The sequence below is a fragment of the Oryza brachyantha genome, chromosome 5 (genome assembly GCF_000231095.2).
Source record: "Oryza brachyantha chromosome 5, ObraRS2, whole genome shotgun sequence".
Lineage (NCBI taxonomy): Eukaryota > Viridiplantae > Streptophyta > Magnoliopsida > Poales > Poaceae > Oryza > Oryza brachyantha.
Window position 1 is genome coordinate 789336 of NC_023167.2, and position 26155 is coordinate 815490.

Below are 26155 nucleotides of genomic sequence, written 5' to 3' on the forward strand. Positions count from 1 at the left end.
TTTGGCTACACCACTTATATTTGACATGGCAAGGGTTTGGCCACGCTGGTTAGATTGGTATGGCAAGACAGTATGGTCACATCCGGTTCTCATGGTGTGGAATTGTACGTGGAGACGGGATGATAGTGACCAAAAGATTCATCTGAGATGATTCTAGCATTAGTTTTAATATTAGAAATAAAAAGGTTAATAAAATAATTAAAAATCATTTTGATTCCTTCAATAAAAAAAGGAAAAACCATGGTACGTACGCTGCAATGTTGCATTCTGCCTTCTTGTTAGATGGAAGCTTCTTGCTTTCTCTGTTATATGGTTATGATTTATATGCGGGTCATGTTTTCCTTCTCTTTTCGAACGAAAAAACCAAACGATATATTTACAAATAAATAATAATTTATAAATAAAAATTTTATATACATGTTTTTAACGATCTAAAAGCTAAGGCTGAAAAATAAATTATGGTGAAAAAATCCCTAAAATCAACTCTAAATTTAAGACTGAAAAATTAATTTTTGGTATATAAGTATAAGTAAAAGCGAAAAGACGGGGATAATAGTTCGTATAACTTTACTGCATCGTCTTTTGTGTGCAATTACATATCAGTGCAACAATCACGAGTTAACAAACTCTTCTGATACAATTCACGAGTTAAACTTAATTTGATTCCTTTTCAAGTTTTAACAGAGGAGATTGACTTATTGTCACATTGGAGCGGCCAATATTGACATATGTGGACCTTCTTCTCCACCCGACTGGTTACTACAGCAAATGCTCAAATCGTTCTGATATGAACAGGAGTGTGAGATGAAGATAACTATAATTTAAGAGAGAAGTTTTCACCTGACTAACCGTACTGAGACATTATTATGTTATGCCTTAGCAATCTATACACGTCTCTTTAGGTTAATGATCTTGCCGGTGCATATCAAACTTATTCATTAAGCAAATCGATAAACAAAAAAGAACAAAAGCAACATAGATTGCAAATTTGAAATTAAAGCTCAAGATGTATTGAAACACTTGACAATGTGAGGGTTTGAAAACAAAGTAACTAGGCGGTATAGCTGACACGCATAGATACAAAGCAAAAAAGCAATAGCTAAACTTTAATCCAAATAAAACCCATAAAATAAGGTGTACCTAGTTATTAAAAGACGTGGAAGAGCTCACATTAGGTCATAGGGTTATTCTCCACCTAGTTAATGTGTATACAACATGGGATCCACTTGCCACTTGGGCTGGGTCCTAGACAAATTGAAGTTATAAGCCAACAGTCCTAAGACAAGTGCCACATAAACTTGTTCATTTGTTTCTGGCCGACTCAAATAGATTCTAATGATGATACTGGATAAGTTGGAAATATGACTCTAATATCTCTCTATCAAATACTCGTATGCCTAAAACAGAGCTCATATGCAAATCTGGTGTTCGTTTGAATTCAGCATTGGCTTCGGACGCCGAACTAAATACCAGAACTTTGCAGATCTGATCTTTAGGTCTTCTTGTTGACGTATGATATGAGCATTGGTTATATCCCTACATGCTATGATCACATTACGTTGGCAACACAGTTAGATGAATGAGACTGGATAGATTATTAAGTGTGGCAACTCTTCCTGATGTTCAATTCTACTTACATAATGTTTTTCCATTTTTTATGTCTCGGTACTAGAAAAAGCATATACTCCTTTCCTTTTTCTTATGAAGCAATATTTATGCGCACCTGTCAGCTGAGAGGGGAGAAGGAAAGACATGTGGAGCCCACGTGGGCGCCACCATATTTATTTCTTTTGGATAGCTGACTGCGGGCCCACGTGGGCCTGTTATTTTTAAATCATTTTTTATGTGCAGCTGATAGGTGGGACCACTTTTTTTCTGATATAATTGCCACGTAAGTGCCATGTCAATGTCACGTGGGACGAAGACCTATTTAAACTAATTATGTAAGCGCTAAGTCAGCCAAAACCGCCTTCAAAATCACCGAAGGACCTCGTTTTGCGCCGGCTTTGATAGTTCAAGGACCAGTTGTATCCGGTTTTACGGTCTAAGAACGAAAAATAGATTGGACGATAAGTTGAGGGACCTCAAGTGGACTTATTTCTTCTAGTGTGAGAGCATTCGTTTATTTCGTGGGCCGAACAAAGTAGCGAATCTGGCCCATGGGCCAGCAACGTAACTCAGGATCAATCATCATTATCATCTGCGTTACTGGCCAGTGGGGACAGCATAAGGTGGGGCCGACCGCCCAAAACACGTCAGCATGAGAAGAGAGAGTACGAATTAATATAAATATAACTCTTAATAACAAATAAAGTAGAACCAATGACGAAAAGGTTAATGATAGTTTGTTAGTTGGAATGGGCTTGTCCATCAAGTCTCCCTCCTCTCCTTTTTGGTTGCGGGCCGCCGTCCGATGCACGCAACGCATGCAGACGCATCCATGCATGCAAAAGTAATAGCTAGCCGTCATTGCTTAGTATTCTTTTATGGAGAAAAATAGCTAAATAGTATATTTGCAATGAAAAGCGATATGTAAATAAACAGTTTACGTATTTATTCTTAGCGATCTAAAAAATAAAGCTAAAAATAAAATTTAGTAAAAAAACCTTTTAAAATTAACCTTAAATTTAAAATTGAAAAATTTAAATTGTGGCTTGAAAGTATAAGTATAAGCGAAAATATGGGACAAAAAGCTCTCCCTCACTTTGCTGTAGCTAGCTAGTACACTCCATCTGTATATGCATAAATTAATTAAGTGATAATCCATATTAGTTTATATGTCAATTAAATTGATGAAGTAACGTCGCCGTCGACGAGGAGTATATATTCATATAATAGTACACTACTGAGCTCTATTTTCTATGCAAGCTCGATCTCCGCCGACGCCGTGACGTAAAGAACCAAAGATCTATGGAGTATATTTGGCACCGTTGAAATTTAGGGACGCCGGACGCGATTACTTGAGATCCGTGTGCTTTAAACCAGATTCAAAGTATTACGTATATCTGAATTTAGATTAAAACGATACATATGATAAAAATAGATGAATACTACTTAATTTTTTTAACCGGCTACCTAATAACCCTCAGGCACCTATAGCTCCGCCCCTGAGTATATGTATATACTCGATCTGTCTTTTTTATTTAACACATTTAGGTCCAATGTTTATTTATTGTATTATTTAAAAAGTATGTATAATTATTCATTATTATATTATAACTTGTTAAATACTCATACTTTGTTACGGGTTTTATGATGTGCTATTAAATTTTTTTATTTAAAATAGTCACCTTAATTTGAATTTATATGTAGGTATCAATCTATATTTAATTGGTTTTTAATATCAGAAAATTTAAAGGCTAAATTGTAAAACTATAGTAAAGGTAGGTGGTGGTGTACTCTTTTTATAAGAGTATAGATTTAAAAATGACCTATAATTTTATAAATTTATATAAAATTTTTTAAATACGATGAATAGTCAAAGATTGATCTAGATATTAATAGCGTCAATAAAAAAACTAATGAGAGTATACACTTGTATATTATAGCTAGCGGTTATGGGGTCCGGAGGAACATTATCAATTATATTCAACATATGATATTGTGGGGGTGAACCGGTGAAGGCTCTAGTTAGCGAATAAGCCAAGGCATCAGTGTCAAGCAGGTTGGTTAACCACTCTATATATGCATCTTCCGGTTGATTTTCCATGGCCGATGAGTTCATACAACAGCCTATTGAACATGCCTTTATCTCCTAAATCTATACTTTGCACTACCTCCGTTTCATATTGTAACTCTTTTTAGCTTTACCTAAATCCATTCATTAATGAATATATATAATTAATATACGTGCCTAAATTCATTCAATGCTAGAAAGACTTATATTACGAAATGGAGGGAGTATCACTTAAGCCCTTATCTAATGGTTAAAGTCATCCATAAAGAGAGCGGAGCGTGGTAAAGTAAGCCAATACAATGGACTAAAAGGGTGGCATAGGGTTCAAGCCGCTCGATCCATAGTTAAGCTCTATTCTTTCGCTTTTGCTTACGAGTATAAGTCAAATTTAAATTTTTAATTTTTAATTTATATTAGATTTTGATATTTTTTTATCGCAGTTTATTTTTTAGCATTGACTTTTAGACTATAAATTATTTTTAGAACACGTATATTAAAAAATTATTTATAATTTTATTTTTATTTGTAAATATGTTATTTGTATTTTTCGCTGTAAAAGCCAAACAACACCCCTTCCATTTCAAACTCCATCTTATAAGTTAGATGGAGGAGTCGGAACCCTATCAAACATATCCTTAATATGTCATAGTCGATAGCTTCAGCATTTTTTTTTTATCTTTTTAGGCCCTATTTGTTTGAAGGAATATGATACGTATGGTTTTCAAGCTCATCGACAGTGCTACTTTTTTAAAAAAAACTTTTCATATACGATTTTCTAGAAAACCATTTTGAATATATTTTTAACTTTATACTGTTTAATTATTTTATAACCTGAATAAATGTTATAAATCATTCAGCTATCTAGCACTAAAACAACAGAAAAGGTGGACCAATTTTCAGTACACGTAAATGTAATCAGTACTATACGATCGAAGTTATATTTTTTTAAGAAAGGATACAGCTATGGCATATCAATATGTATATTTGTAAATAATTGCTGGTGTACAGTACTACGTACATTCTCTAGCTACATGCATGCAAGTAGGGCACACATATAATATAACATAATCGCACATGTCAATGATCTGTGTTAATTACTTCATTATAGTACTGAATACTACCCTGGCATACAGTACTCCATAAGTACTAGTAGTATATGCCTATCTGTCCCCATTATTTCTACCACATTATCTTTGCTTCCAAACCATGCATGCTTAAACCCTGTTGGGATGATATGGACTTTTTTCTAATACATGTCGCATTGAATGTTTAGACACTAATTAGAATTATTAAACATAGATTATTAATAAAACCAACCCCACACTCTGGACTATTTCGCGAGACGAATCTATTGAGCCTAATTAGTCAATGATTAGTGAATATGGTGCTACAGTAAATATTTGCTAATCATGGCTTAATTAGGCTTAAAAAATTTGTCTAATAAAACAACATTTATTTATGTAATTAGTTTTGTTATCAGTCTATATTTAATACTTCTAATTAACATCCAAACATTCAATGTGACGAGGGAAAAAAAGTCCCTGAATCCAAATAACCACTTAATCAGTTCTTTGATTACATCCCAGCCAATTAATTAATTTTTATGCCTTGCATAATGCATATACTTCCACTGAGTTTTTTTTTAACACTATTGACTTTTGGATCTATTTTTATATTTAATGGTTCATTTTATTTAAAAATTTTGTGTAAATATGCAAACCTACAAGTCATTCTTAAAAATTTTTTAAGTATCAAATAATAACAAAATAATTAATAATATATAATTTTTTTAAGTAAAACGAATGGTTAAACGTAAAATCAATAACATCAAATATACAAGCGTGGAGAGGAGTTCACATGAACACATGTTGGTACGTGTATGTAGCAGATCAGCTAGCGTCATCATGCCATTAAGCAGGTACGTACATATATACTGATGGAGAATTAAAATTAATTACTCGCGTGCGTAGTTTACGTATATTCTGTTTCGCTGTCAAAGAGGAATTTTTTTTTCTTTGCTACTACTACCATATTGCAGCTCGTACAAGTCCATTCTACTAGTACTATCGATTGATGATCCTTACAAGTTTTGTTTGGTCGGCATTTACAACTTGTAAAGCCTGACACGTCGCAATTGTGATAATTAATCTTAATGATGTTCAAGATTAAATTCATACTATTGCTTTTGCTTTTGAAACCTATTATCGTCCCAAAACCTACGTGATATTATATATATATATATATATATATATATATATATATATATATATATATATATATATATATACATACATACATATATATATATACATACATATATATATACTCTCTCCACCTAAAATAACTTTAGTTTTCACCTATCCCACGTATTCTAATACCAACAAAAAAAAACTACGAATAACTTTCCTTTTATCAAGTCCCAATATAGTTGTTCTCATTTTATCTAATTCAAATGCATTTGTTCTCTACTTTTATAAACTCCAACGTAATAATTGCTCAAAGATAAATTTATTTTAGGACAAATATATCATGATAAATGTGAAATTATTTTGGAAGTCAATTTCACGAAACCTCATATTTATGGTCAAAGTAATATAAAACACTAGATATTGTGACCAGTGTCACAAAACCTTAGTCACGGTAGTTTTTAAAGTTTCACAAAACCTCAGTTATACATGAACGTTAGAACATCTCCAACGGTGTCTAATTTCTGCTCCTAAAATTTATTTTGGAAATTTAGTTTAAAAAACAATCTCCAACGACCCTAATTATCTACTCTTAATTTTACATTGCTCCTAATACTGACCCAAAAATACTCAGATTTGAAGATTTTTTTGTTGTCCCCAATTGCTCCAACTAGTAAAAAAATCGGTTTCACGTGCACTTATTCTTTTATCTGCGCACACTTTTTTTTTCTCGCTCTCTCCCTCCATCCCCTCCGATGGGCTGCCCCCGTCCCCACCCCCGCACAGCCTCCTTCCCCTTCGTCCTTCGGCCGCAACAAACATACGTGTTGTAGCTGGTGTGCGACAATGGAAAAGATGGCCTGGCCGATCATGTGCAAACAAGAAAAATATGTTCTGGTTGATCCTGTAAGCCGATAAAAGAAAGTTGTCATGGCCAATCGCGTGTGTGCACATAGTAGTTAAGAAAATCCTAAACTAACGACCAGTCTCACTCTTGCCTACTTGACAAACTAATTAATTTTATGATTCTATATATGTATACTATTAGAGTTGAAGAAGATTTAGGAAAATAATTATTTTGGAACAACTGACAATTTTGGTATCAAAATTTGAGAAATCTCTACGAGATGCTCTTAAACACCTATCTACGCTACTTTAAAAAGGAACGGTGGTGCTGATCGGTAACTAATGTCCAGCCATCTCCACCACCGACTCACTAGTTTTTTGAGAGAAAAAAATAGTGAGATCATATATTAGCCATTCCTACCAACACCCTACTTTTTTTTATAGAAAATAATAGTTTAGGGCTAAAGTGAACATATGTTAATAAAGAAATATATGCAAAATGAAGAAATGATATATATACAAAATGGTAGTAATAACAAGTTAATAATATTTTTTATTAAATTCCATTGTAACGCGTAGACGGTATGCTAGTTTACTTGTAACCTTGTTTATTCTTAATTAAGCTTGTTGAATCAACTCCTCACCATTTTGAAAAAAAATGTTTCCAATATGTTGAAACTAATAAAAATTTGAGCAAATGTGGGGTTTTATGAAATACGTTTGCCACAAAACTAACGGTTATGTCTCACAAGTTATAATATACTTATATCTTATCTATTTATTTTGTCAATTTAAAATAAATAATATATGTTTTTCTATTTTATTCCTGATAAACTAATTTGCACAACGTTATAGAGAACGGAAAAACTTCTTTAAGGCCCCCTTTGATTCAAACGAAATTCATATGAATTTTATAGGATTTCATTTCCATAGGAATTTTTCCTACAAAATCCTTTGAATCAATGAAATGAACCCTATAAAATCCTATGAAATTCCTATGAAATGCATCTTCCTATATAAGTTTTGGAGGAAATTTAACAAGAGGTTAAACCTCATGAAAAAAATCCTTTGAGCCTATATCTCTCCTCAAATTCCTGTGTTTTCCCTGTGGTCCAATCAAACGATCATTTCTACGTTTTTCCTATATTTTGCAATCCTCTGTTTTACACCTATATTCCTATCAGAATACCATGTTTTTTCTATTCCTCCGTTTTTTCATTACTAAGATTCAAAATCCTTTACTTCTACCTACGGTACTCAACCCATTTTAAAATATAGCAAAATATTATCGCGATTTTTGCAAAAATTGCCACTGGTTTTTTCTAAATTATAAAGACGTCACTTGAATGACAATTCTAGTGGCATATTGCAAATTTCTAATGATATTTTTAAAATAACGTTTGAAACTAGTGGTAAGTTTATAATTACCCCAATAGTATTAGATATAACATAAGCCAGTATATCAAGTTTTAGTGCTATATTTCAGAACGGACAAGTGTACATATTAATATAGGCCCTCTATTAAAAAAGAAACAATATAGATGTGGTTGATCAAACTTGCGTCACATAAAGCAAAGGCCTCCAAGATGAGTAATAAGTCCAAATGGTTCCCCATTATTAATCATTAATTAAAAAGAAAAAGAAAAGTTAGTCGAAACAGTGTCACTAGTACTGCCTGCTGCTTCATCTTCTACCACCACCACTGTCCCTTGCTAATCATACGCAGGTTTGGTGGCCAATGCCATGCATCGCAATCAGTAGGTGAAGGGAGTTGATCCATGATTAGCACTCACCAGCTAGCTTTAGCTAATCGTCGCCGCTGCCGCTGGTGGTGAGAAGAAGAAGAAGAAGAAGAAGTGAGTAGAGTGGTGGTGGTGGCATCGTCTTTGGCATGTGCCTCCTCTTCCTTTTGCCTTTGGCTCCTTGTTCACCTTTTGCCTTTGCAGCCTTTTGCAAGGGAGCCCAGCCACAGTGTGGGCGACGACGACGACGACGACACCACACGCCTCGCTTCTCCTCCTCCTTCTCTGAAAGAGTTCTTCGCTAATCCTTCGCCATGTCCACAATGCTGCCCTCCAAATCCAGGTGCGTGTTCTTCGCTGGCTGGCGGTTGCTGATTTGCTTTGTTGGATTGGGGATTTGTTCTGTGAGTGGCAGATCTAAACCGGTTACTGCGTCGGGGAGCGTTTCGTGGATTTATCTCAGATTTGTTTGGGTTTTTTTTTCTGTTTCGATTTCGTTGTGCTCTTCGTTCCAGTTGATCAATCAATCACTGGATTGGGATGTGGCCACGCAGAATCTGGGAAATGTGGCATCTTGAACAGCCAGCCACCAATTTTCGAGATAGGTTTCAGTTGGAACTGCTTCTTGATCCGCTCGATTTCTGTTGCTCGTGCTAAAGTTTCGGTTTTTAATTTAATCGAATGCGACCTGTTCGAACTTGTTGATCCGGTGCGGTTTTGGGGTTGCATGTTGGGGCGGAAAAGATTGGAGCTTTCGTTAATCGCAATTAATGGCGGCGACATTGACAGATCTGGGCCGAACGAGTCCCCCATCAGCAGGAGGCCGAGCACGCCGTCGTCCAACCACCGCCCCTCCACGCCCTCCTCCGTCCACCGCCCCTCCACTCCCGGCGGCACCAGGAGGAGCATCGGCGGCGCGCCGTCCACGCCGCGCTCCCGCAACAACGGCGCCGCCGGCGGAGGCCCGTTCAAGTCGGAGCCCAACTCACCGCCGTCGGCGACCGCTCGCCCTCGCCTCTCGTTCGACCGGTCCCCGAGATCTGTCGACTCCAAGCCCGTCGTCGAGCGCCGGGTGCCCAAGATCGGCACGCCCCCTGATGTAAGTGCGCTGCGAATTTCGGTCTGCCATTGCCAGCATTGTGTGATCTGTTGATGCAAATTGTGTGAAATTTGCTGGGAATGCAGAAGCAGCCGAGGAAGGAGGCCGAGCTGCAGTCGCGGCTCGAGTCCGCCCAGGAGGACCTCAAGAAGGCCAAGGATCAACTGGCCTTCATCGTTGGCGAGAGGGACCGCCTTGTCGGGGAGCTGAATGAGGCCAAGAGGGTCGCCGACGAGACGCACGAGAAGCTCCAGGATGCGCTCATGGCGAAGAGGTGGGCCGAGGAGGCCACAGAGATTGAGAAGTTCCGAGCTGACGAGCTCGAGCAGGCGGGCATTGATGAGGCGCAGAAGCGGGAGGAGGAGTGGCAGAGGGAGATTGAGTGTGTTCGTGGTCAGCACGCCACCGATTTGGAGACGTTGGTCACCACGACGGAGGAGCTGGAGAGATTCAGGCGTGAGCTTGCGATGGCGAACGAGGCCAAGAAGGCTGCACTTGGCCACGCAGATGACGCCATGAAGATTGCTGAGGTCAATGCAGAGAAGGTGGAGATTCTCTCTAGTGAAGTTGTCCGCTTGAAAGGACTGCTTGATTCGACTGCAGAGAGTGAGGAGAGTAAAAATCGTGAAACTGAGGAGCTTGTTAAGAATCTGGAGTCTGAGGTTTCAGTTATGAAGGGCAAACTAGAGGAGGCAAGAGTTATTGAGGAGAGGCTAGCCGAGATGGAAAAATTGATTGAGGAGCTTAAATCGGAGTTAGCTGATGCGAAGAAGGCTGAGTCAGAAGCACGGCAGCTGTTCGAAGAATGGAAGCACAAGGCAGGGTCACTTGAAATGGAATTGGAGGCAGTTACTCTCTCGGAGAAGATCAAAAGTGAATCGCTTGCCTCCACAACCGAAGAATTGGGTAAGATCCAATCTGTTTTACAAGATAGAGAATCTGAAATTGAAGTGCTCAAAGGAAAGACAACGGCCTTGGAAATTGAGGTGGCTAGACTTTTAGCAGATGTCAATGAATCCAATGAGCAAATTGATGCATCTCAGCAAGAGGTGTTTGGGCTGCAGACTACAATAGATGTTTTGAGAAACAAGCTTGAGGTTGCGGAAGCAGCAGCTTCAGAGGCTTTATATAATGAGAAGATTGCGAATGCAAAGATTGAAAACCTGACCGAGGAGAATGTGAAGCTAATAGGTGAGTTGAATGAGGCTAGGGATAGAGAAGAGGAACAAAAAAGAACAGTGGAAGATCTTACTGCTTCATTGAATGAGGAATCTGACAAAGCAAAGGAAGCACATGAGAGGTTTTTGAGCAAAGAAGATGATCATGAGCATGCCCTTGAACAGATTGGTGATCTTAAGATGGCCCTAAAAAGCACCAAGGAGAGTTACGAGGTAATGCTCGATGAGGCAAACTATGACATCACTTGCTTGAGGAAAACCGTTGATGGATTGGAGGCTGAGGTGAACAAGTACAGAGAAGAAATCGAGTCTAAGGAGGCTGAAATTGTCAGGTTAAACCAGCAGTCAGAGGAAGAAATTGGTGCCCTCCAAGTAGAAGTTGACAAGGCAGTGGAATCACTGCAAGACGCCGAGCAACAACTCCAAGCTGCCAACGAGGAGAAAGAAAATCTTCAAGAGAAGCTGAGGTACGCAGAATCAGCATGTGTTGAAGCTAACAAGGTTCTGGATGAGACGAAGGCTGAGAAGGAGAGTCTTGAAGAAAAACTGATTTACACAGAAGCAGCTGTTGCTGAAGCCAACAAGGCTGTGCAGGAGGCAACAGCCGAGAATTCGCAACTGAAGGAGCGGTTGCTAGATAAAGAGAACGCATTGCAGAGCCTAACCCAGGAGAACGACGACTTCAGGTTGCGGGAAGCTGATGCCATGAAGAAGATAGACGAATTGTCTGCCTTGCTTGCTGAAGCGATGATAAAGAAACATCCCGAGGAGGAAGAGAAGCTGGTGCTTGTTGATGAGGCGCACAGTTCTGTTCGTGAAGAAGCTTCAGATTCAGTGGTGGAAAATGGAGATGCAGAAAGCGAGAATGACAAAAACCCTAAACTGGAGCTTGATGTCCTCAACAGGAGCTCCAATGGAGACGTGAATCATGAAGAAGAGAAAGACGAAACCAAGGTTCAGCAGGAGGAAGTGAAAACTGAGTGCACCACACAGGAGAGCATCAAAATTGTCGAGAAGCAGCCACAGCCAGACAGAAAACAAGAAACCGTAGCTTCCAAAGATGAACTGGAGCCCAAGGAGGATGCTGCAAATGGGACAGTATCAGAGGATGCCAGCAAAGTGGCAATGTCCCCGACAAAACCACAGCAGCAACAGAAAAAGAACAAGCCTCTACTGAAGAAGTTTGGGAGCTTACTGAAAAAGAAAAACAGCAAGTAGGTGAACGACACATGTACTACTATTGCTATTCTGATTGTTCTTCTTTTTTTTTTTCTCTTTTTTGTTTGACAAGGTAGTGTGCTTTCTACGAGTTTACTGTCAATGGCTGTACTTGTTCTGGTGATTGCATTAGTTTGTGGGTGTCTCATTTTTTTTTCTTTTTTATTTGGACCTCCTGTTCTTGCCCTGTGTCTGTGGTTGTTATCTACACGGTTGTGGCAGCACGAGTGTAACTGGAGTTCCTCCTGATCAGAATGGTTTTTCATTTCTGAGACTGTGCAGCTCCATATGATAAATTCATGTAATGTAATGTAACTCCTAATCATACTTGTTGGCACTGAAAACCATCTGATCATGTTTGCTGACAGTAATCATATTTGCTGGCACACAAAATCTGTCATGTTTGCTGACCGACAGCAGATGCATGTTTGTTGGGCAAATGACATAGTGACATTGCTATTTAAAAAAGCAGCTGAAATGGATTATTGATTTGAGTTGGCTTATTATTATCAAAGCGTGGTTGTACCCTCCGAATCTTTAGTTGCTTAAGAAGATGGCATCGACCAGATCAGGTGAGTGAAATGAATGAGGAAAAAAATAATCAGTGTACAGCTTAAAAGCTGTAACAATAATAATTCTATAATGCATCTTGTGGTCTGGACTTTTTGTCACTTCCAGTCCATGTGGTCTGTTCAGTGTGGGCAGCAATAGGCCAATAACATGTGTTTGGGTGTACAGCTCCAAATGGAGGAGGCAGTCAAGTGAATTCTACAGTCTGGCCAGCGGGCAGTCACCGGAAGGAAAACCCAAGTAGACCTAGTTTATCATTAATTAGATGTCACATCAGATTTTCTTATGATATAGTAATAATTTAATTAGAAAAGAGAAGAGTATCCTTTTATCCAAATGAAAGGCTCTTCCAAGTAAATGAAAGCCGAATGAAAATCCACTGAAGCTAAACATTTTTTTCATCCATATTCCATGCAAGGTCTACCTCCTACACTTTCCTCTCATGTAGCAATTTGTATAACACATTTGATTATACTTTCATGTAGAAAATTAATAGTTTATCAAGTCTATGAAACCGTGAAATAAAATATGCCACTGAGAGATGCCTTTCATTTTGACGTGTCCCTTGAAAAACTGTGAAATAAAAGTAACCAATAAGAATTGCCTTAATTATTGTCAAGGACAGTTAATTGCATGTGGCTTGAGAATTTAGTTGAGAATGAGTTGGAGCAGGCAACAGTGATTGTGAGTGAACATCGTAATTGATGAATCCTACTGGATTATCATTAAAATGGCACTCAAAGTCAGCTTTCCAACCGAAATAGTTATTAAATATTGGTTGCATTAGTTATTTTACATGTTTCTAAGACATTGTCTACCAATATATTTAAACTCAGATATTTTCAAGCAAGTGGATCAGGGGGCTGCGTTGGCTACTTGGCTGGCTAAAAACTTGTGCAAATTGAACAAACCATTTGAATATTGGGAAACATATGATCTGATTATGTTTCCAAATCAAGTATAGGGAATTCTGAAGTTTGCCTAAATTGATTTTTTAATTAAAAACCCTGGGTTGCCTAAATTGATTTTCACAAGACAAATATCAGCGGCTACCAAAGCTATAACATTTTGGTGTTACATTTCAATCTTCGGACTTCAACCATTAGTCCATGACCTGTCCACGAGTGAATTTTTTAATATTTTAAAACCTATTTTATTTTTAATTTTAAAAGTACACTCTTGCATTACTCATTTTAATCAGGACCTTTTGACCGCACCACTCCTGACTAAATAACACTGGCCCTAATTATTGAAACAAGTAAACAACATATTTGCAAACAAAAAATAATTTATGAATAAGAATTTTATGTACGTGTTTTAGTGATAAAAAACAAAAACTGAAAAATAAACTTTGATTAAAAAAACCCAAAATCAACTTTAAAAAAATAATTTTTAGCTTATAAGTATAAGCAAAAGCAAAAAGATAAGAATAACTATCGTACCACGAGGATTTGGCGTGATATTATTCTTGGTCAAATAACACTAGGGTCATGTTAGGTGGGATGACGTGAACAAAAGGCTCAGATCTTATAAAGTTTTTGAAAGATTTTTTTAAAATTAAATTAAAAAGGTTCAAAAAATTAAAAAAAATCTCCACGAGTAGCCTTGGTAAGTTGAAAGGACGCAACTGAGGTCGTAAACTTGTGTCAAACTGAACAAACAACAGGTGTGCATCATTCATATATCAACCATGCCTTAAACTTAACCACATCAATCTGTCAACAATATATATCCAGACCAAACCATGTTTCAGATATTCAGTAGCATCAACACCAGGAAGGGGCAGCATCGAAAAATAGCTTTAGCACGCAAAGATTGATCATCTTGCAGTAAAAATAGGCTCTGCATCTGCGCTTGGCTGTGTTCTTCTGGTATACTTGATAAGCAGCCCTTCAGAAGAGACACCAGGTACACGCAAGTCCCTGAGCATGAAAGATTGCAAATTCAGACGGCAAATTTCACTATATGATATCGACAAAAGATCGAAAATTCTTGTGAATTATACCTGATGTAAGGCTGCAGGTCTTTCCATTCCCACCTTGGCCGCTCTCGAAATAATGCAGCGAACCTATCAGCTGGTGCCAATGGCAGATCAGAAACACTGAAAGTATGCACCCAGGTCTCCGCACCAATCTTTTCGCACAACACTTCCCCTTGGAGCATCTGAAGATCAACATGCATTCCTGAAGGAATGCTTCTCACCCATTTGTCCATGAAGTTCTCAAGCTTCATCTTCCCCGCACCAAGCGCTCTCCGAGCAAACTGCAAGCACACCCTCCTCTCATCAAGGCTCCAGCAACTTTTAGCTTCCTGCTCAACCTTTGTTCCAAATCTTTTGAGGCAATGAGTTACAATCTTACGCATAAAACCATCAGATTCCATGGCATCTAGCACATCATTTTCAGGCACTGAATTTAGTGACCAGTCATGCAACACAGAGTTGTTCAGGATCATGTCCAGAACAGTGTTGGCAGAATTGTCATCGACCACCCTCCAGAACCCATCAATCTCAACAGCCGAGAGGGAGCTCAATTCTTCTGACAGCTCACCGTCACTGGCTTGAACAAGCTCACAAAGATCTTGCCATGTGTAGAGCCCCTTCTTGTGCTGCATGTCACTGCAAAGATCTTCATCAAGCACATAGGGCCTCTCATCGAGAAGTTTCCGAAGTTTATCAAGCCGTGGCGCAGTTCGGACCAATTCCATGCTCCCTGATGCCACTTTGATGACAGAAGCCACAGCATCAGTGGAGCTGGAAGCACTAACATCACCGTTGGCGTCATTGGGTCTTGAGCTTGGAGCAGCCGGTTCACCGGGAGGAATTAGAAATACAGAATTGGAGTTCCCCACAAATTTCATGGCATATGTTGCAGAGGGTGTGCAGAGAACAGCTTCTTCATCTGGGCGTCCCCGCACAGTCACCCTGCAGCAAGATAAATTGTCAAAGATTCACAAACTACAGCAATTCAGGTACATTAACAACAGTAGATTCAGTTTGTTTCACAAAATTCTCAAATGTGGCTAGAACGTGACTACAATTACTTCTGCATTTAATCAAGATTGATGCTTTGAACGGTTCGTGCGTACTAAAATGGGAAAACAACCAATTTTTTACTGCACTTTTGGGTCAACCATCTGTCTAAACCAAAATAATCAGAAATAGTTAATGGAAACAACATAGGAGCTGGTAAAAATGCTGTAAACACAGCCATATTGCTTTGCTTGCTATGTTCAACAATAATACAAATGAAATCAATCAAAAAATATATTACATATGAATAAGAGTGTGCGATCAGATTGGTCAAGAAACATCTATACGAGACGCTCGCGCTCCAACTTCTTGCTCGATTTGGGGGCGGAAAATAGTTCATCAGCTGAGAACTCGCGCTGAAAGGGGAAGAGCAGGAGGGCTTACCGGCCTTGTAGGAGATCGGGGACGAGCTCGTCGGCGGCCTCGAGGAGGATGAGGTCATCGTGAGGACCAAACGCCTCGTGGTAGCACACCGACAACGACGCCCCGCCGCCGGCGCCGGCGAGGCCCAGCACCGCGTCGGCCCCGCCGCCGCCGCCGCCCCATTCCCTCACTGACTGGGCCGCCTCCGCGTCCTCCATCGCCGCATCCATGGATCGGGCGCTTCGGAGTTTGGGGATTTCCTCTCTCCCACCCCCTTCCCCGGTTTCCCTCCTTGTGCTGTTTCGTTTCGCGCGCTTTTTGATTCGTTGGGTGTGTGTATCGCGCGCGCGGGAATGGTTCTGACTGGTGGGGCCAGGAGGTCAGCCGGAAGAAAGGAGATGACACGGAGGAATGAGGAGTGACGTGGCTTCAAATTTTAGCTAGAAAAAAAAGAGTAAATTTCACGCTACCATGGGTATATGTAACACGAAACCCTATTGTTTGCAATTTGCTTGAATGAATCTTACGTTTTATGTAAAAAAATGTTTCACAAAACATCATATTTATACAAAATATTTTTATCTCGCTATAATAAATAGTGTTTTCAAGCATATACACATATTAGACATTGGAAATTGAAAATACACGCTCTGGCCTATAATGTCTACTCTATTTCCTTCCTAACTCATTCAATATATGATGAAAAAGATTGACATACAAACCCTGCTAGTAGAATCATGCGTATGAAATGTATAAACCTAAACTACCTAGCTTAATATAATTGTGCAACCGATGTTTGTTGAGAAAGTGAACAATGTGTATATCCATTTAAAAAGAACAACATATTACTTTTTATACATGTATTATGTATGATTATAATAGACAAAGTAATGCTGTAGTTATTAATGTAGCGTTTTACGAAGCATTTTGTCATAAAACCTAATGTCCCTGAGAAAATCGCACAATCTAATTTTTTCGTGTTACGGATGTCCCAAAACCAATGGCACATCCAACGGGTTAGAGGAAGCTCATCGCCTTCTTCTTAGTTCTTACATCTCCTTCTCCCCCATTTCATTTCTCTTTATTCATGGGGATCCAAACAGGGTAGGAGTTGGAGCCTCCATGGTTGATCCGTCTCCTATGGTTTCGTGAAATTTGCTATAAACTGACATTTTAATATTGAGGTAAAATTGACAATTGATAATAATGATCGCGGAGGGGTAGAGATATCAATTTTTTTTCTTCTGCTTATGCTTATAAACCAACATTTAAATTTTCAACCTCAAATTTGAGTTAATTTTGAGGTTTTTTCACCAAAGTTTATTTTCCAACATCGACTTTTAGATTGCTAAGAATACATATATAGAAGTTTTATTCATAAATTATTTTTTATTTGCAAATATATCGGTTGATATTTTTATGAAAAACCCAACCAATCACTAATGATATTAATTCATCATTTACTTTCACATTTTCTATGTGTATGTCGCGCAGGCCAACCAGGTGTTCCATTTCTTGGCAACGGGTAGTAATATTTTTTGAGCTGTACTAGTTCCAGTTCATGGTAAACAAATGACATGGTCATTCTTGCCGTGTGTTTGGTATAGAAACAGTGTTGCTATTGCACTATATATAGATTATACATGGATTGACAACCGATACAATAGCTACAAATTCAACATCTTAAACATCATGAAATTATACTAATGTATCAGCTCCTTCATATGAGATAGTTCCTATGACACAGTAGACCTTCATATGAGAGTTTCTATGATATATTAGAGTTCAACAAGTTTGTTGAGGGGACCAGTGAGGAGAGACTTGTCCATATCAAATATATGTTCTAACATCTTTACTATGATATTAACTTCTTTCTTAAATATAAATGATTCTGAGAATGAATCTGGGTACGTATACTTTGTAAATTATTTATCATGTCCATCTTCTTACCTATTTTGGTAACAGTTTGCATGGGATGAAGTTCAACGAATCCGAAGATGAAGACTCATCAATCTCATCCAACTAGATAAATTTAGCTTTCCCTCCCTCGCGAGAGTTCAGGTGAGATATTGGAGCTTACCAAATACGAAAAGATAGAATAATAATCCGTGGTAATGTCTATTAATTCAATATCAATCTTAAAGCATCCCTACAAAAGAAAATAACCAATATCATATTGTCTTCATCACCCAATCTAAGGATTTTTGAAATGTTTTTTTTGCTATGCATTTGATGTGTCAAAATCTTAAATCATCCCTACAAAAGAATAACCACTCTCATGCTAACTTCATCTATTTTTAATAGATTTTGGTTAGTCATTTGCAAAGACAAAATCTGTTATATTATAAGAAACAATATATAGGAATAGGTTGCTCTTGTAATCCGTATGGCATGTTGTTTTTAAACTATTACCCTCGATGTTCCAAAAAATATCAAAATATTGAAATGAATATGGATGACCAGTTGTCAGCTCAATTATTTTTTAGCGTGTTACCGCGTGATTTATTGTGTATCATGTGTTGTGTTGTGTTGGTATTGCAATTTTAAAGGGGGAAACAATACAATAATAAAGATTCACATAGTTGTAGGCTTATAAACTATATAGGCATCCTTGCTAAACTCGCAAATGATACTTTATTTAAATATTAATATTTATAACAAAACTCTTTAAATCAACTAATCATCTTTTTAATAATAAATTAATTCATTCATGCTCCCAAATAATGACCATAAACTTACAACCTCATCTTTTCACTTTTGCTTTGCTTATAAGTCAAAGTTTAAATTTTAATTTTAAAGTTGAAGCTAATTTTAAGTTTTTTTGTCGTAGCTTATTTTTTAGGCTTTGATTTTAGATCACTGAGAACACATATTATTTATAAATTATTTTTGGCGTGTAAATATGTCATGATCACCCCCGTAGTGTCATCAATTATCCATTCTGGGCATGCTTAGCAAGCTCGTAAAGTGCCATGTTCACATTAACTCTTCGGTTTTGGTCAAGAAGGGATTACATTTGACCATTATTTCTAAGCAACACCAAATTTATTAAATTTAAATATAAGATATTAATAAATTGCTTTTTAACGGTGACATTAATAAAGTATTCCTCTGTTACAGGATATAAGACACCTAGTGTTACGGAGACCAAGAAAGGGCTATAACCACGTTCTTGTCTAGATTGACTTGGTGTATGTATGCATGTATCTAACGTGGCTGGGTGTTTTAATGGTGAATAATTTAAAATAAATAAAATTTGGAGGGGGATGTGCTAGTTAATGTATATATACATGCATGCACGTCTCGACGTAGAGAAAACCAGTTACGCTTATATGTTGGAACGATATAAACTTGAAATTACAAATATAGTACTACAACGTTGATGGTAAATAAATGTAATATTTACACAATATTGTTGGTCAAAACTTGGTGCTTCAAAGTCGAAACTGTCCATTATTTTTTATTGGAATGTGCATGCTTTATTTTTTTAAAGAAAAGTTTCTTCATTGTCATTTCTTAGAGAACTTTTTTTTAAAAAAAGATCAACTTTCTAATATCTAATCCATTTGATTACGCCCTCGAATAATAATCATCCATCATCAATGGTCTATTGAAAACACGCAGTTCAGCTGTGATTCTTTACTGCTCCCTCAGCTCCGATTCACAATGAAAGACTTGCTAGATAAAAGGGGCTCAGACATGAAAGCTGCATGATTTTCAGAACAGAAAAGGAAAAAAAAAACAAAACCGCAGCCGTGGATCATCTCATAGCAACATCTGGGCCAACGTAGTCATCACATCGACGTGCAGAGCATCACCCGCCGTGACCAGGATCAGGGGACCCACCGTTCAGTGACTGCCGAGGCCAGCCACTTCTTCTCCACTACCCTACCACCAAGCCAAAGCATGAAGCATCCACGTTGCATGACCTGCTACATTGTGTTCGTCTCTTTCTCCAAACCATCATCCATTGTCAGCAGAGCAGCAAATTCCATCTTGGCGCAGCAAATGTTAGGTACTCAACATCCCTTCCCTTCCATGGCGTTTGTTTTTGGCAGCATCAGCCTCTGCACCAATTCCTTCATCCCTGTGCATGCAACAAGCAACAGTATGGTTGCTGATGCATGCATTTTTGAAAAGGATTGTTCTGTTCTGCATGCAGGAAAGGTGAAGAAGGTTACAAGCATGAGAAGTAAGTAGAGCTTAACCGGCTGAAGAATTCTCAAGGGCATTCCAGGGCAGGATGCTGCAACGGGCGGCGAGCAACGCCTACTCGTGGTGGTGGGCGAGTCACGTCCGCACCAAGCAGTCCAAATGGCTGGACAACAATCTCCATGGTTTGTCTCCTTCATCACACCATCTCACTCCATATGTATGCATCAACTTCTGCATATAGAACACCCTATCCAAAGAGGGAAGAAAAATAAACGATTTCAGATTGAGTCGTTATTTGTGATCCCAAGTTATTTTATTTGAGGTAGTAGTTTGCAAAAATAGCTGAAATCAGATGCATTTTTGCACAGCCACAGAGGAAAACAATTTTGTAGTATCACGGTCATAATTTGTCACACAAAATTGAGGGGAATACCATAGGTTTTAGATGCCATGTCAAAGAAATGATGTTCAGAACAGGCTGCTGGTTCGTTCAAAAATAAAAATAGCCAGAAAAAAAAGAGAGCAAGACACATTTACTGATATATGACAAATTTCATATTCATTGTCTTGAAGCTTTATTGTACAAACTGAAAAAAAGAAACCAACCAATGAAGAAAAAAAATTCTGAATTGTAGCTTTTGTTTGCATTGGCCTGCATGGTGTTATTATCAAATGGATATATGTACTGCTCAGCTCAGTAGCAATTCAACTTAAATGTATAATGTATGAAAGTCATGCAGAGAAGGACATAATATGCTTTCCCAGCCAATCTTAATGTTCTTGGACTAACACATTTCTTGATGAGAAATATATGTACATAAGCATACAGATAAAAAAAAAGAGCAGAGATTTCAAACAAGACTAGCACATAAAGTAAAGGGGCAAACCATATCAACACCATAAACCAAGCAAAAGTTTTAGAATTGTTGTAATATCCTCTAAAAACATGTTTTAGCAGTTTTCCCTTTCTTTCAAATTGTTAAACATCACAGCGTGGTTTCTATTGACTTTGTTATTACTGTGCAGATATGGAGGACAGGGTCAAATTCATCCTCTTCCTCCTTGGGGAGGAAGCTGATTCATTTGCAAAAAGGGCAGAGATGTATTACAAGAGACGACCAGAGGTCATCAGTTCAGTGGAAGAGGCATATCGGGCATACAGAGCCCTTGCTGAACGCTACGACCACATATCAGGAGAGCTGCACAAAGCAAACCACACTATTGCAACCGCTTTTCCTGACCAGGTCCAGTACTCAATGCTGGAAGAGGATGATGACAATCTCCCAAAGGCATTTACAGCTGTTGATCCTCGCAAAATCCACAAGTCAACGGTGGAAAGACTGATGAAAAAGAAGAAAGGAGGGAAATCAGGACTGAAAGATGAAAGCAAGAATTCTGGAGCTAAAATCAACAACGAGAATGCTCAACAAGAGATAAGCAGACTGCAGAAAGAGATATTAGCGCTGCAGACTGAGAAAGAGTTCATCAAAAGCTCTTATGAGAGTGGAATAGCAAAGTACTGGGATCTTGAAAAGCAAATAAACGACATGCAGGCAGAAGTTTGTTACTTCCAAGAGGAGTTCAATGAAAGTGCAGTGCTTGAAGATGATGAAGCCAGAGCTTTAATGACAGCAACCGCCCTTAAATCCTGTGAAGAGACCATTATCAAATTGCAGGAACAACAAAAGTTATCATTCAGTCAGGTAAAGATTGAGTCAGAGAAAGTCAAGGTTTCCAGAGATAAGCTGAAGAATATTATGAGAGGGCATGGCAAATCCCTACCAAACTCAGGAAAGTTTTTAGAGAGCACAGGTTCAGGAAAAATTTCCAGCAAGAATGTGACAAATGATGCTAGTAATTCGGTAGATGGTGCATACTCTATTAATTACGAGAAAGTTGAACTGCAAGCAACAGTAGATAAGATCAAAGAATACTTTCAAAAAGACAGTGAAGCCTCTGTGGCAGAGATGGCAGATAAAATTGATGCACTAGTGAATAAAGTTGTGGATTTGGAACTTATGGTTTCATCACAGACTGCACAATTAAACAGGCTGTGTCTCGAGAACACAGAGCTGGAGAAATCCTTGCATGAGCTGGAAGAAGAGAAGGCAGCAATAAGCAGTGTTCCAGGTGAATTAAATAGCAAGCTCAAGCAGGCAGAAGAGCATTTGGTTAGAGTTCAGAACATTGAGAGCTCCTTCCATGCAGAAGGAACTATAGTCCATTCAAATTTCACTGAAACAATAATTATGTACCGTGACATTTCAGGTATGCTATGGTCACCTGTTGTTGAGCACCAAGATAGTTCTGTGCCCATGCTGACTGACAAAACAACACCATCCCTTGATATGGAAACATCAAGTGAATATGATACACCAAACTCAGAAAAAGATCCTCAGTCAGATGAATCTGCAGGGAAGCATGAAGTAGACGAATTACCTGACCATTCAAAAGAACCGGAGCCAGCAGGACTCTGTGATGATGCCCACTCGTGTAGTGGTTACCCTGAGAGAAATGCAGAAGGTTCAGAGGATCCGTGGTGTTGTGCACTTGAAGGTAAGTCTAGCTTGTTAGCTGCATCAGTAAACGAGGAAGAGGCAGGAAATGCAGATAGCGATTCATTTGGTGATCATAACAATAGAAGAGAAGATCATGCTCCTGAAGAAGTTCAAACTCTTGAGGTAGCTAGTGACAATGGGAGCGGCATGCAGGAATGTACTGTACATTCTCATGAGAAGCCTATATTAGAACACTTGCATCATATTTCTTCCAATGGCCGAGGAGATAGCAATCCGAAAAAAGAGGAGAATGAGAAAGATTTATCAATATCAGCTGATGGCACTTTTGAAGGCAACTCAGAACAAAAGATGAATAAAGCAGACACTTCACGTATCGTAGAAGATACTGCTCCTATTAGTAGAAAAGTTGATGAGGCTGGGGATCAAGAGGAACACATGATTAAACTACAGCAGCTGCTTATGAGTGGGCTCCAAGATAAGGAAAAAATACTATTAACCGAGTACACCTCTATACTCCGAAATTATAAGAATGCGAAGAGAAAGATTACAGAAGTTCAGACAGAGAATCAACAACGTTTGAATGAGATGACAACCATGATAAATGAGCTACGCTATGCAAATGCAATGAAAGATGAGGAAATTCGGTCACTGCATGAACTCCTGAACTCTGCAACCAACAAAGATGTATCACGAAATGGCCATCAAATGAACCCAACAACGTCCTTCAGTTCATCAAGCAGGACATTCAGGGGTCACCGAAGGACCCCAAGCTTCTCGCCTGCTCATCAAAGGAAACAAAGTGTTTCCTCCATTTCCAGAATAATTCTCGAATCCCCTATGGAGGGTGATGCATCGCATGATACAATAACTGATCAGGAAAACATCATTTTGGAGGACATCAAATTGATCGATGTTGTCCAGATGGATAACATCTCACCACTTGAAGAGAAGTTCAGACAAGACATTGATGCTCTTCTAGAGGAGAACTTAGAATTCTGGATGAAATTCAGCACATCATTCCAACAGATCCAAGGATTTCAGACCAAGTATGAGCAGCTACAACCTGAGATTGGGAAGATAACAGATGAGGAGAAGCTCAAGACAAATAATGGCCGTGCAGATGCTACATCAGTAAAAGTTGAATCAAATACCATGGAGAAACAACTAAGGGAACTCAAGATTGAACTACAAGTATGGTTGGAACAGAATGCCATGCTCAAAGGGGAGCTCCAGTATAGGTTTGCTTCACTTTGCAGCATACAAGAGGAAATTGAAGCAGCCATGGAGATTGGTGCAGAGCCTGAGGAAGGAGCTCATTTCACCTCATATCAGGCTGCAAAATTTCAAGGGGAGGTTCTGAACATGAAGCAGGAGAACAACAAGGTTGCCGATGAACTGCAGTCTGGTCTGGATCATATAAAAGGGCTCCATAAAGAAATTGAAAAGGTCATTGAAAAGATAGTAAAGAGAAGTAGCTTATCTGAGACCAACGGTAGTAGCACCTGGAAGAATGCACCCTCTAGAACAAGAGTGCCACTTCGGCTATTCCTTTTTCCAGCCAAGAAAAAGAAGTCATCATTATTGGCATGTGTAAGTCCAGCACTTCAGAAGCAGCACAGTGACATGGTATTTTTCACTAAATGAATTAGGTACTTCTGTTTATCTGTCAAATGCATAAGTAATTAAATTTTTCGCTATGTTCTTATCAGTTGGTGGCCTGCTGGACTAACCCGCCAATTGTTTTGATGATTAGGTCTTCTGGATGTAACCAAATTCTTCATTGAGCTAATTAGCTGTACAACAATCAGCAGGCCAAGCAAACAAGACTACATTATGATGACATGTTGTAGCCCAATACCCTAGATGGCTCCATTCACCTTGTGGAGTATTCATAGAAACTTATTAGTGTTTACTAAACAGTTGGTTGTATTGAAAGATGACATTATACGATATACTTAAAGGCACATTTAAGCACATAACTGCTCACTGCTTTGCAAATAAATACAGAGTTTTTTTTGGTATTTTGGCCATAAACTAGGTGGCTTCGCTAAAATAGCCACGAAACCATGAGCTTCTCTAAAATGACCATGTAACCGGTGACACACATTTATAATGATCATGCCGGTTACAATGGACTATTTTCCTTTTTTTCCCTGTATAAAAACACTGTAAAGGACCAAACTACCCCCTCACTGTAATATTTTGTGTGGATGCACAGCACTGCGCTTCAAAATCTTCAAATGATGAATTCAGTATATTACATGACACTCCATGATAGATGAATTCAGCAGCACTGCGCTTCAAAACATTCAAATGATTATGTACATACAGATCGGTATGTTACTCTCTCAAAAGGGGTAGCTAGGACCTTTCCCGTGTTTTTACAGGGAAAAAGAAAATAAAATAGCCCACTGTAATCGGTAGGGCCATTATAAAGATGTGTCACCGGTTACAAAGACATTTTAGCAAAGCCAGTGGTTTCATGTCCATTATAGGGAAGTCATATCGTTTCGTGGCCTAAATAGCAAAAAGCTCACAAATACGTTATTTTTATCTGTTGAACATCGTGTGAGATCACTGAAACGAAAATTTTCATCCTTTCAAGGAAAAAAAGAATAATCTTTTGTTATACTCCCTCCATATTTTTATATATGACGCCGTTGACCTTTAGGTCCACGTTTAACCATTCGTCTTATTCAAAATTTATATCCAAATATGCAAAATTACAAGACATACTTAAAATTCATATAATAATAAATCATATTATAACAAAATAATTAGTTATATATTTTTTTTGAATAAGACGAATGATCAAACGTAAAGCTAAAAGTCAACGGCGTCATATGAAAAAAATGGAGGGAGTATTAGATTAAAGATTTTAACCTGTAATATTATGTTCTGTAAGGGGGGGCACCATATTGTGCGCTTTAAGGCATTTTTAAGTACACACTGAGAGGACAGTGTTTTTATGTGCAGAACAGCACAGATTGTGAAATCAATCAATCAGAAGTTTTTCATCCTTTGCATGTAGTGTCATAAAATTTAACCTGCATTGGTCTCTAAGGATAACAGCGCATGATTAAGAAATAATAAAACTCCGTGCTGTGTTCGAGCAAAGACACGCACCTGTGTGGGAGAGGCATTCCGCCGAGCAGGTCTCGGGCAGTGGCGCCGCGACGTCGGCTAGTGGCCCCTGCATTCCTCAACATCCCCCATCCGTCGTGGGGGCTGAAGCAACCACCACCAAGCCTAGCCTGGATCCGGATTGCGGAAGCGGATCACCTCGAACACCTGCGGCTGCGCCTGCGGGCGGCAACCACCGCCGGCCATGAGTGGCGAGCTCTCCTCTCCTCACTACGATACGATCCCCTCAACTTGACCTTGACCGTCGAGAAAAACTGATGATTCACGTGGGCCAAGCATTAGGCCCACAAACAAACGATCCCCTGCCACGTGGCTGCACGTCGTCGTTCGCACGCAGCTCAACGGCACGGTGAAGCGATGCGGGAGAAATTTTTTTAACTTTTAAACCTTTTTAATAAATAAGTTTACTACTGAACCTTCGGAAAAAT

At 38.6% G+C, this 26155-nt stretch overlaps 3 protein-coding genes across 4 annotated transcripts; 2 read left to right on the forward strand and 1 right to left on the reverse strand.

Moving 5' to 3' along the window:
- Positions 1-8388: 8388 nt before the first annotated feature.
- LOC102718651 (WEB family protein At3g02930, chloroplastic-like) lies at positions 8389-12282 on the forward strand. 2 transcript variants are annotated; one of them, XM_015837764.2, is made up of 4 exons: positions 8389-8564; positions 8655-8793; positions 9240-9549; positions 9636-12282. In XM_015837764.2, the coding sequence occupies exons 2-4, from the start codon at positions 8765-8767 to the stop codon at positions 11943-11945; spliced, it is 2649 nt and encodes an 882-aa protein (XP_015693250.1). In that variant the 5' UTR covers positions 8389-8564; positions 8655-8764; the 3' UTR covers positions 11946-12282. The 2 variants fall into 2 exon arrangements, with proteins under 2 accessions (XP_015693250.1, XP_015693249.1); XM_015837763.2 differs by lacking the exon at positions 8389-8564 and having other exon boundaries at positions 8587-8793.
- A 1874-nt stretch (positions 12283-14156) lies between these two features.
- LOC102720985 (sister chromatid cohesion protein DCC1) lies at positions 14157-16139 on the reverse strand. Its single transcript, XM_040524585.1, has 3 exons — positions 15931-16139; positions 14521-15438; positions 14157-14437 (listed from the first exon to the last, which is right to left on the reverse strand). Exons 1-3 carry the CDS (start codon positions 16137-16139, stop codon positions 14335-14337), a joined length of 1230 nt encoding a protein of 409 aa, XP_040380519.1. The 3' UTR covers positions 14157-14334.
- Positions 16140-20999: 4860 nt separating this feature from the next.
- On the forward strand, positions 21000-24574 carry LOC102718928 (protein NETWORKED 2A). Its single transcript, XM_040523890.1, has 2 exons — positions 21000-24232; positions 24337-24574. The coding sequence occupies exon 1, from the start codon at positions 21093-21095 to the stop codon at positions 24225-24227; it is 3135 nt and encodes a 1044-aa protein (XP_040379824.1). The 5' UTR covers positions 21000-21092; the 3' UTR covers positions 24228-24232; positions 24337-24574.
- The last annotated feature ends 1581 nt before the right edge of the window (positions 24575-26155 follow it).

What these genes read in the sequence shown, in the direction of transcription:
- LOC102718928 (XM_040523890.1), top strand. Translation starts at nt 21,093, where the DNA reads ATGGAGGACAGGGTCAAATTCATCCTCTTCCTCCTTGGGGAGGAAGCT.
- LOC102718651 (XM_015837764.2), top strand. Translation starts at nt 8,765, where the DNA reads ATGTCCACAATGCTGCCCTCCAAATCCAG. An exon ending in ATGCTGCCCTCCAAATCCAG is followed by an intron (nt 8,794 to 9,239) that starts GTGCGTGTTCTT and finishes CGACATTGACAG; the next exon opens with ATCTGGGCCGAACGAGTCCC. An exon ending in AGATCGGCACGCCCCCTGAT is followed by an intron (nt 9,550 to 9,635) that starts GTAAGTGCGCTG and finishes CTGGGAATGCAG; the next exon opens with AAGCAGCCGAGGAAGGAGGC.
- LOC102720985 (XM_040524585.1), bottom strand. Translation starts at nt 16,139, where the DNA reads ATGGATGCGGCGATGGAGGACGCGGAGGCGGCCCAGTCAGTGAGGGAA. An exon ending in CCCGATCTCCTACAAGGCCG is followed by an intron (nt 15,439 to 15,930) that starts GTAAGCCCTCCT and finishes ATCTTGCTGCAG; the next exon opens with GGTGACTGTGCGGGGACGCC. An exon ending in GACCTGCAGCCTTACATCAG is followed by an intron (nt 14,438 to 14,520) that starts GTATAATTCACA and finishes TTTCATGCTCAG; the next exon opens with GGACTTGCGTGTACCTGGTG.